The sequence below is a fragment of the Anneissia japonica genome, unplaced genomic scaffold (genome assembly GCF_011630105.1).
Source record: "Anneissia japonica isolate Jap-2015-1 unplaced genomic scaffold, ASM1163010v1 scaffold287833_len2544123_cov190, whole genome shotgun sequence".
NCBI lineage: Eukaryota > Metazoa > Echinodermata > Crinoidea > Comatulida > Comatulidae > Anneissia > Anneissia japonica.
Window position 1 is genome coordinate 264644 of NW_022757233.1, and position 11667 is coordinate 276310.

General features: G+C 30.3%; 1 protein-coding gene across 6 annotated transcripts in view; it reads left to right on the plus strand.

Annotated features, from left to right (window-relative positions):
* Nucleotides 1-11667, plus strand: part of LOC117124555 (serine/arginine repetitive matrix protein 2-like) — a 42887-nt gene that overhangs the window by 23054 nt on the left and 8166 nt on the right. For 3 of the 6 annotated variants that reach the window (XM_033270820.1, XM_033270823.1, XM_033270822.1), the window contains 5 exons: nucleotides 1508-1570; nucleotides 5525-5560; nucleotides 7472-7507; nucleotides 8275-8520; nucleotides 10014-10085. In XM_033270820.1, the coding sequence (XP_033126711.1) occupies nucleotides 1508-1570; nucleotides 5525-5560; nucleotides 7472-7507; nucleotides 8275-8520; nucleotides 10014-10085 (453 nt within the window). Of the gene's footprint in view, nucleotides 1-1507; nucleotides 1571-5524; nucleotides 5561-7471; nucleotides 7508-8274; nucleotides 8521-10013; nucleotides 10086-11079; nucleotides 11210-11667 lie in introns of all 6 variants that reach the window. The other 3 variants (XM_033270824.1, XM_033270825.1, XM_033270821.1) reach the window with 2 other exon arrangements.

Genomic DNA, 11667 nt, shown 5'->3' on the forward strand with positions numbered 1-11667 from the left:
GGGGGGTTAATTCACAAAATATGGTGATTTTTCACTACTTGACTGTAATTTTTTTTGGGGGGGGGGCGCAAGTAATTTTTTGGGGGGGCGTACGACCTCCCCAAGATACGGCACTGCTAATATCCAAAGAATTCAATATACGTAACTTTGCTCATACTCTTAACCATAAAGTAAAATTCATGCAGAATCTAAAAACACCGGAAACTCAATTTAGAATTTTTCCTACTAACAGTTGGTTTTTTGCCAGAGCTGGTCACAAATAGCTGTTCAACAACCAAGACACAAATTCACAGCAGACCTCGTCATTCAAACTTAACAACTGACCAATCAGAATGGGTTATTCAGTAGGCAGTGCTACTAATGTTCACATTTCCCATACTCAGCAATGCTTCTTTATGTTTTTTTCTGTCACCTTATCAACAATATCCAAGGGGCAAGGTGGGCTTAGTGGAACAGTGCTTTGCAACCATCTCTGCTCCTGACAGTTTAGATGCATCTGGTGGGCTGTGTGTTTGTGTGGAATGATGTAGTTTTAAAATGAAGGTGTTTACAAGACATACAAAATTTAAATTCATCTATTGGTATACTTATTTTTATATAATATGATCTACCAATTCATGTTGACACCCAGTAGCCTAATCCTACCACTATGTTCTGTATTGCATCCAAGAATAACCAAACAGAGTGAATGATTGTTTGTCTTTCATAACTTCTTTAAAACTTTCTTTCCAAATTGTTCATAGTAGACTGAATACACCCATTGCAAAGATAAATCAATCATCCTATATTGGTAAACAAATTTATGAAATGTTTCTCTGTTTCCCTATATATCACTTTATTTATTTCAAAATCACATAAAATATAAAATATGGTGGCCAAAGGCCAAATTGCATGTTATTTAAAAAAGAGATAATAATAATTTAAACCCCTTATGGCAACCAAATTTAAAAAGGGTCTTCTGATTCAGGGTAGTAGGTTAAAATCTTGGTTTAATCATTGCAAATTTCTTATAATTTTGAGCCAATGAATATTTATACAGCATTTTCATTTTATTAATTATTAAGTTTTTTTAAAATAATTTTTATTCACTCATATTTGGGCAGACAAAACCTTCGGGTATAGGAACTTGTTCCACCTTTGTTCTGACCCCGTCCTATGTTGGAAGAAATAAAGATATTATTATTATTATTATCATTAGTTTAGAACATCAGCATAGCTTATTTTCTGAGAAGATGCTTGCCTCCTTTCTATCCTAGATTAAAATCCTGAATCATTGATATAAACAAATCAACCCTGAAGCCTCATGTTTTAGACCATTTCTTTAGTCTTTTTCTTTAAAAGGAGCTCAATTAGATATTTGAAGTCATTAAAAAATATTTCTCTATTATTGTTAATGTATCTGTAAAATTACTTGAGCATGATGGAGAGCAAATTTACTTGAAAATGATTGTAAATATATTTCCTTTGGAAACTGAAATTTCATTCTTTTCTAATTTGTATTTTTCAGATCGGATAGTGAATCACCCGTAAGAAAAGAAAGAAAGAAATCACATAAGAAAAAGAAGGACAGGTAAAAGATAACACTAGTACTGAACCTGTAGTGGGTTTACTCAAGTCCAGATTACAGGACTCAATTAAGACTCAATTATAGTGTTATGGATTTCTAGTTAGCTAGGATGCTAAGTGATTATAAGTATTCCACCAAGTCAGTAGACTTAACACTACATCATTGACGATGTTGATCATTTGGATTTCAATTTGCTTTGACGTGCTGTACATATAAGTACTTTAAGGTTCAATAACCAAAGTCTTAATTTAGATTAAAACAAAGAAATATCAGATTTGAAATTTAGATTATCAAAATTCTTAAAAATATAGAATATAATTTTATATAGGTAATGATAAAATGATAAATAACTATATATTGTTGCATGTTATCTTTGACCAATAAAATATATGTACCGGTATTCTTCCATCTGTCACCTCCCCCTCTGCTGTAATGACTCAGGCTAATTTTTCAATACATGTCAGCTTCTAGGTACTGTCATGCCCGTGTCATTTTTGTTTTTGATATTTGTATGAATCCTATTGTGATGTTTATTGTTTTCAAATCTTTTGTACAGTTCTATTTTTATATCGTTACAAATGCGACATGAATGTACTTTGTCAAGTTCATTTTTATTTTTAAATGTTACTCTTATTGTTATGTAAATTGTTGTCTTATTCTGTATTGAATTAAACTTGTACAATCTTTGAAAATTAAAATCTCAAAACCAATACTACAAATTGACAAACGGTGGAATATTTATGATTACAATGCACAGATTATTTTTAAGGAACAATATTTTATAGTCTTTTTGTAAAACTAAATCTTGCATGTATATTTTTAGAAATTAGTTTCCAATAAGTTAACTGTACAGTATGTTACCTATAAGTGACACTCCATTTGTTTACAATGTACTAAACAAATTAGCATAATTACTCATGAATAAACATAGTATAATATGAATATTAATGATATCACATCTGCCGCTTGACATTTTGTTGCTTCAATACTAACCAGTTCCCCTAAAGAATCCCTACAACACAAGTAAAATAATTTATCAATTTCTTTTTTTCTTCATCTTTTCCTTTGCCTCCACGTAATCGTTTTTTACCTTTAGCAGGCATTTTAAACACTGAAGGTAAAAGCTGATAGTTTGCATGTATGTCAGTCTAGTAAAAGAAACTGAATCCTACGACACAAAGACGTAAGGGTCAACGTAAAGGAAACATAAGGATATAATAAGCCTACTTTGAGCAGTAATGAGCACACGCCTCAACAACAAATCACTCTATAGGCTTCTCAATGGATTACCAAAAAAACATATTAGTAAAATCATATACAGTAGAAGAAAATTTATAATATTGGTGCTTGATGCTTCAGGGAGATTACGCATTTTGTAGTTCAGTAAATCGGTAAAATCCAGTTTAGTTTTAGTAATTATATTTTGGTAGAAACTATTTCATTATGAATTAATTTTTATAAAATCAAGGTACATATTTGGTTTTCTGATGTTTGATGAATACTACAGAAATGGAAGCCTCGGGTACTCTTTATATTAGCAATGCTATAAACTTAAATTTTGACGAAATAATGCTTAAAAATTATCCATTGCTTCAAGATTTGTATTGATTATTTTTTGGCTCCATTGAAGTCCTTACAGTGATTTGGGATGGTATAAGTGCTCTAAAGTGCAACATCATGTATTCAAATAAACTATCTAGATCAATAATCTGTTTGATTTAATAATTAATAAGTAATTGATTAATAATCAACAATTGATCAGTAGTTTTGTATCAATCAAAATGTATTTTTCTGTTATGTTTTTTAATCATCCTCAGGGCATTTAATAGCAAAGCCATTATATGCCAATCATTTAGTCGTTTGGCTTATTAATTAAATAATTTTTCAATTGATTAGGTAATTAGTTTTAAAGGTATTATGTTGATGAGAATCTCATTACTTTCTCTAATGAAGAATGAAAAATCAATTGAATTGAAATTTTTGCTTGAAGATGGCCTAGGAATTTATTTATTTTTTTTTTCAAATCTATTTTATGGGATGATAAAATATAATTTACCATCAGTTGGTTTTTTAAAAAATTTTTATTATGTGGGAGTAGATAAATGGTCTATGGAATTAGATACCATTGAAATGAAAACTAGTCACATTTATATTTTCATAGTTCTGATGTATTCCTATCATGTAAAAGGATTATATAGCCCATCAGGTTTCAGCCATTTTTAACTCATACTAACAGATTTAAAAAACAGAATTGTGTGATAAAATGCATATCACGAGAACATTTTAATTTTTTTTCACCCTGTATTAATATTCATTTGTAATTCTGACCACGGTCTATTGTTATTCTTTGAACTTCATAACTGTTTCTCATATTTTTTTGGGAATCATTAAAGAGCTACATTGTACACTTTTCTCCCTACTAAGACAACCAATGAAATTCCACATAAGGTGTATATTTGGTTGTATTGTACCACGCATCTTTAATATGGTTGACCTTTAACCTGTTTATGATATTATATGCATGATAATTTTCTAATTGTTCATTCTTGTTAGTTTTTTCTTTTTTATTATGTATAATTGTGTCGTGTAATTTGCTGTGATTTGGTTTTTCTTCTTTTTTTCTCTATCTGTCCCCTATTCCACTCATCTTAACATGCTTATTCTTCTTTCAATTCACTGTGGGATAATGGCTTTAGTGTTTGAGTGTTTATTCTGATCAATGGTAATTGCATTTAATGATAATAATTTTATTTTGTTGATAAATCCTAAAACAATACAATACTAAGAAATAAACAGGTACATTTGTGTGTGTATTTTATTGCCCTCTTATTTACAATGCAATTACCATACTCAAATAACCACTTTTGTTCTTTTTCATAAATTGTTATAGCTTTCTGATCTATAATGAGGTACACATTTAGATTTATACATGTAATATTGTACATAGTTGATATAAAAAAGTATAGAAATTGCTACATTGTATAGTTTTGTTTATTGATGTATCCTCGTTTTCACACCAAAGATGTTAATTAAAAATTTCAAATTCAATTACTTTGTTAACTCTCTGCCTTCTGGAAACATGCCAACAAGGTTTGAATGTAAGCTGGTTTTTTGTCTTTGCGTTTTTTAATCATTTTTTGACCTACAAAAAATAACATGGAGAAGAATCATTTAAAACATCATTGATAAATTTATTGTTTTCATAATCTGTAAACAAGTTTAAGCTATAAGTCATTCTTTTTCATTACCACAGGGAAATAGAAAAATAGTGTCCAAAATATATCATTTATAATCTCCATAAATGCCACATTTGATTCAAATATCTGCATACTTGTTAATTTATTTGGTGGAAATTATGAATTATTATTTGTCAGTATTTTGTGTTACTGTAGGCTAGGGATGGAACAGAAATTTTAGGGTGTCAAATTGTTATTGACTCGATCTGTGTTGATGGATGGGATCACATCCTGTCACAACCATCTGCTACTAGTTGCAGGAAATATCTATTTTTGCATGAACTGCCAAGCATGAAAAACAAAGGATATATTATAGTATTGAAAATACATGTTTAATAAATGCCCATTATACACACATTCTCTGTGCCCACATCTATTTCCATGTGTAACTTTACAAACCTATTTACACGTTGCTTTTATAGAGAAAAAAATTTGCTTTCAGGCACACTGTGTCTGTTACTGCATGCCGTTAACTATTGTGCTCTCCTTTATTTCAATCGTGCTCTCCTTCATTTCATTTAATTTTCTTGATTTCTTTATCATCTGCTTCTGTTCATCCACGAATCTTTAACCTAACAGCAAGCAGATACTCAAGTTCTATATTCTTTCAGGTATTAGCATCACGTCTCGACCTTCCTTAGTACATGTATGACAAATTTTACATGAATCTATTTCTCTTTCGGTTGCTAATATTATGTCTTTGGACTGTTCTTTTCCCTAGGACTGAGAGTTCTACACACAAAAGTAAAAAACATAAGTAAGTGAAAAAGCACAACTATAAATGTGGTTTCACAACATAAAAAATCTGTTAGAATATTGTTTTATTTGTTTATTAATCTGTAAAGCCTGTTTCTGTTAAGTTCCCATTACTCTTTATTCAGATTTCTCACGGTAGACTGATTTTCTACTGTTTATTCTTCATTTTAAAATCACCTATATGGCAATAAATTTATGCCAATTTATTTATTTTTATATTAAAAATATCATGTGAGAACAATTTTCTACCAATTATTCTTTATATCTTTGAAATTTTTCATCTAATTATTAAATATTTTCTGTCATTTTGTAATAAATTTTCACATAGAATAATTTCATACCACTTTTTTATATATTCATATCTCATATTTGAGAATAATTTTCTACCATGTATTTTATATCAAAATATATATGTAAATAGTTTTCTACTGAATAATTTATTCTATATTAATATCTCCTCTTGCAAGCAAAGCTTCTAAAATTTAATACTAAAATCCTTTATATGAGTACAATTTTCTTACCATTATGTATTAATGTGAGTGTAACAATTTTCTACCAATATAATATTTTCAAAATCCCTCTTGCAATAGATTAACTACTATAATTTATTTTTTGTGTTAAAAAACCATAGAACAGTCTTTAGAATTTTAGTATTTCAAATGAGTTATTTCTTAGCATGTATATTTCATTTGTTTTTCAGTGATTTGTATAGTCACTTTATTTTATGACATTTTCTGGACATAGATACACTATCAAAATATTATAGTGTTTGCTTTAAAGGTTCTATATTATAAGCTAATCTACTTTGCCATGTTCACCATATTTAGTTTTATGAGAGAAATATCTGTGATTTTGCCATAATATGGGTGTTACTATGATGTCATCATGGCCATGTATGTGTAAATCACATAAAACTTGATATTGTAGAAGGAACGTAAAGGTCATTTTATATTTAGAATTTGTGTAATGGAGATTGAACCATTATGATAAAGTATCATATTCTGTGTAGAAATTAGTACAATTAACAATGTCTTGCTCATTGTATAACTTCATCGACTGACATTAATTTACCAGAAAAGAAATAACTGCAAATTATTCATTATCTAAGAAAAGAAGATGTCATTCGTGAATTACCTTGTTCCCCTCAATCACCTTGTTCCCCTCAATCACAACTCATAGTCAATAATTATGTCCCTTGTTACCCCTCCTCAGATCAAATATTTTCCTTCAGATCTGATGTTTAATCATACTAAGTATGGATGTTTTTCTTTAATTTTAATAACTTTCACTTTATGACCATACCAGCGCTACTTTACCTTTAGCTAAATATTCCAAACATGAAGAATAATAATGTCCCTTGTTACCCCTCTCTCCATATCAAATATTTTCCTTCAGATCTGATGTTTAATCATACTGAAGTATGAATGGTTTTTTTTTAATTTGAATAACTTTCACTTCATGTCCATAACTAACAGATTTAGGCAAGTGTTTTGAACATGAAAAAGTACAGGGAAATGTTTCACTGTACTTTCGTCAAATATCTGCTTTAATGTAAACGCACTATAGACTTTCATGGCCATTTACTAATGAAACTAAACACTATAAAAGAAACAATCATTTGCACTGTTCTACTCATATCTCTCTTTCTATAATTAGCAGGCTAATGTGCTTGTATGTGGGTGTGACAAAAAGTCTGGGATCATATCATTTTTCTCTTTTTTCTTATTTATATTATAATTATTTATTATTTATTACAGTTAATTATTGACATGTAATATAATTATTGTTGTTTTATTACTATTTTCATTGATGTTAAGCTTAGTAGTACTGTATTAGAAGTCTCCTTCCCGAGTAACCCCTTGCATTCTACTGTAGGTCATGTTATTGATTTGCTTTTGACCTTATTTTCCAGATCTCACAGAAGTAGAAAGCATAAGAGCCATAGGAGGTAATTTCTTGATTGATACATTTTGGATCGTTAATCAGTAATTAGATATGTCTGTAATGCACTGGGTGGACTCCTAGTAAACAATATTATACCAACTCACAATGCATTTTGTAAATTGCTCTAGAAATGCCAATCATACAAAAGCATCAATCTTATGCTGTCATTGATGTCTTGGGCTTCTTTTCGAGGCTACTTTTACAAACCACGTGCAAATTACAGAGTGGCCTTCAATTCGAGATAGGCTTCTTCTCGAGATTAAACCCATTGGGCTTCTATTCGTGATTTTAATGCAGGGGTGGGCATAAAATTCGGTCAGAGGGCCAAAGTGAATTTTTAACTTAACACATAGGGCCGCACCCAAACTTTGATGTTTCCAGTGTGCTTCCAAAAACCTTCATGTACTGCTTTTACACCACTTTATTCTCAGTTTAAATACTACTTTTTAGAGATGGTTGGTGCCAGGCCATAAAAAACAAGGTGTTTTCTAGCCAAAGATGTTTGGCGGGTCGCACATATAGGGTTTTCAATTCTTTTTCGCGGGCAGCAAAAAAAAATCACTGTCGGGCTGCACGTGGCCTGGCCGCATTTTGCCCACCTGTGTTTCCCAGTATGTGTGCAATTAGATTTAAATGATTTCAAGATGGATGCATCTAATTTAATTGTTTTTTGTCCAAATTTAAATTAGCTCACACTGTTTTATAATTACATATATGATTTTGATTAATCAATACCAATTAATATTTGTTATATTTATTTATTTTATTCAGAAAGCATTACAAAGATGAAGATTTAGAATCAGACTCTGCTGCTGATTCGGCTGACGATGCAGACCATGCTTCCGATCATCAGAAATCCCAGTCATCCAAGAAATCACATAGAAAAGATTATGACAGCGACTATGATAAATCAAGCGAGAGAAGAAAGAAGCACAAGTCCCGAATGCCAGCATCTGATTACTCTTCTGAGTCTAGCAGGTCACGTAGCCGTAGTCCCACACCCCGTAAAAAACACAGGTTTGTATATATAAAATATTGTCTCTTTGTTATGAGAATCAGGAGGAAAATAAAACTGTGAACTGATCATACTGTGAAAGACCAAATATGTGTTGCTTATTTTGAGAGTTGGACTTGCTTCATCAGAAATTTATGATATTTGTAGTTTGAACCAGAGGTCCTTAACATTTGTTGATCATATGAGGCATGTTGTGGCGAAATGGTTAAGTTGTTGGTTAATGAGCTATAAAATATGGGAGCTCAAAAAATTGCTTAAAAATCCAAATTTGTTTTTCACTATAAATCAACAGTTTATTGTCTTATTAATCATGTACCAAGGTATTAGTTCTGGAAGTGGTCAACAGATTGTTTATTTAATGTTATTTTGATAGTTCATTCTATTAAACAATGTATGCACAAATAACTTTGAAAGGCAATTACTCAAAATCATGTTTATCTTGACTCTAAGAGTACTGTACTTTCACTTTCCAATAACATACACGAAATGTCCAATTTCAATGAATGACCCCTCATTTTAAAGATCACATACTCAGGTATCTGAAAATACTAATAACTTGAATTTCAATTTTTGCTACAACTTAGCCATTTTGCCACAACATGCCTCATATGGTTATAGTAGCAAAGCTTCCAAGTGTTCTCTGGATCTCCAAGGATTTTGGTTCATATCCTGGTCTCACGGAAATTGCATATTTTCTCCCAGAATTTGAATTTCTCCAGGATTTTAAGAGATTTTCTCAATTAGGACTTATGCTAAGCTAAATTTTCCCATTCTTGTGCATTAAATAAGACCAAAAAACAAAAATTATTGTGTTGCCCTTAAATGGAAAAAATCGAGATCTAGGGTCGGTCGGTCGGTTGGATTTTTTTTTGTACATACATCGTCGTCGTTGCACTCGGTTCTCAAAATTATGTCTTCCATTTTACCGATTTTACGTGTGCATCTATGGCCCGATTTTGGTAAAAATACATGTCTGTTTTAGATTTTATGTTCTAAATGTCAATTTCACAAGTGGTATTTCTCATATTTGTACTTGAGTGAAAGGAAGAAATTTATTAAACAAAAAAAAAGCCGACCCGATTTTTTGAAAAATTTAGGTCGGTCGCGGAGGGCAACAAAACATTTTTTTTTGCCTAAGGCAGACATAAGATTTATTGAACATTCTAAGCAGTAAGAGGTATTAACAGTGGCCTAAACCTGCCCAAGCCTCTTTGTTTTTATATTAAACATGACTTTTACAACTTGGGCCCCCTGATATTAGCCAAATACTGCAATCAGACTTCGATAATGAAAGCTCAGTAATAATGAAGCTCTATAAAAAGCTAATTAACATACACTGTATATAATGATTATTTATTTTCTTGCCTTGACCATTGAAATACACATACAGTACATAATTCTAACTACAAGATGGCTTCCTATTTTCACTACTGTATAGTCATTTGTTTATCATTGAACCAGTGATGATAAATTCATATCACCTTTCTCATTTCAGGTCACGTGGACATTCAGAAAGCCCCAGCAGGCGATCCAAGTCACGGAGCTTCTCTCATTCTAGAAGCAATAGGTAATGAAATTTTTAAAATCAACTATCTCAGAACATTTCCAACATTAAACATACTTATAATAGTTAATTAATTAATTAATTATTGACAATGTTATTAAAATCAACTATCTCAGAACATTTCCAACATAAAACATACTTATAATAATTTATTAATAAATTAATTATTGACAATATTATTAAAATCAACTATCTCAGAACATTTCCAACATAAAACATACTTATAATAATTAATTAATTAATTATTGACAATATTATTAAAATCATTGTTGAAATCAATGTTAATGTTAATTAAAATCAATGCTATTAAAATCAACTATCTCAGAACATTTCCAACATAAAACATACTTATAATAATTAATTAATAAATTAATTATTGACAATGTTATTAAAATCATTGTTAAAATCAATGTTAATGTTAATTAAAATTAATGTTATTAAAATCAACTATCTCAGAACATTACCATCATAAAACATACTTATAAGGCCAAATAAAATAAATTGTTTGTTTGCCCTTATAAAATAAAAATAGCCCACAGAGGCCTATAATGGCAATATCTTACATCAGACAACAACTTCAGACTAATTTGTAGGGCATCTGGCGAAAAATAAAGATAAATTCACTCTTTTTTCTTAATTTGTAAAGAAAAAAGCTAAAAAAAACCCCTTTTTTTAAAAGTTTTTTTGTTTTTCCGCCCCTATTTTTTTCAGTGAGTTAGGGGCGAGTGGAGGAGGGCAAACAAACAATTTTTTTTGGCCTAAAAATTAATAAAAATATAAACTCCAGTTGGTTTTATATTTACTTGATTTAAGATAGAAAGTATTTCCAAAAACATTGAATTAATTATTTATAAGAATCAAATACAGGTGTGTTTCAAAGAATATATTTTTTGTTTTAATTTTTATTTGACAGCTAATTAACTTTTAAGCCTGTCTCTTATACACATCTCTTCCGATCATCAGAAATCCCAGTCATCCAAGAAATCACATAGAAAAGATTATGACAGCGACTATGATAAATCAAGCGAGAGAAGAAAGAAGCACAAGTCCCGAATGCCAGCATCTGATTACTCTTCTGAGTCTAGCAGGTCACGTAGCCGTAGTCCCACACCCCGTAAAAAACACAGGTTTGTATATATAAAATATTGTCTCTTTGTTATGAGAATCAGGAGGAAAATAAAACTGTGAACTGATCATACTGTGAAAGACCAAATATGTGTTGCTTATTTTGAGAGTTGGACTTGCTTCATCAGAAATTTATGATATTTGTAGTTTGAACCAGAGGTCCTTAACATTTGTTGATCATATGAGGCATGTTGTGGCGAAATGGTTAAGTTGTTGGTTAATGAGCTATAAAATATGGGAGCTCAAAAAATTGCTTAAAAATCCAAATTTGTTTTTCACTATAAATCAACAGTTTATTGTCTTATTAATCATGTACCAAGGTATTAGTTCTGGAAGTGGTCAACAGATTGTTTATTTAATGTTATTTTGATAGTTCATTCTATTAAACAATGTATGCACAAATAACTTTGAAAGGCAATTACTCAAAATCATGTTTATCTTGACTCTAAGAGTACTGTAC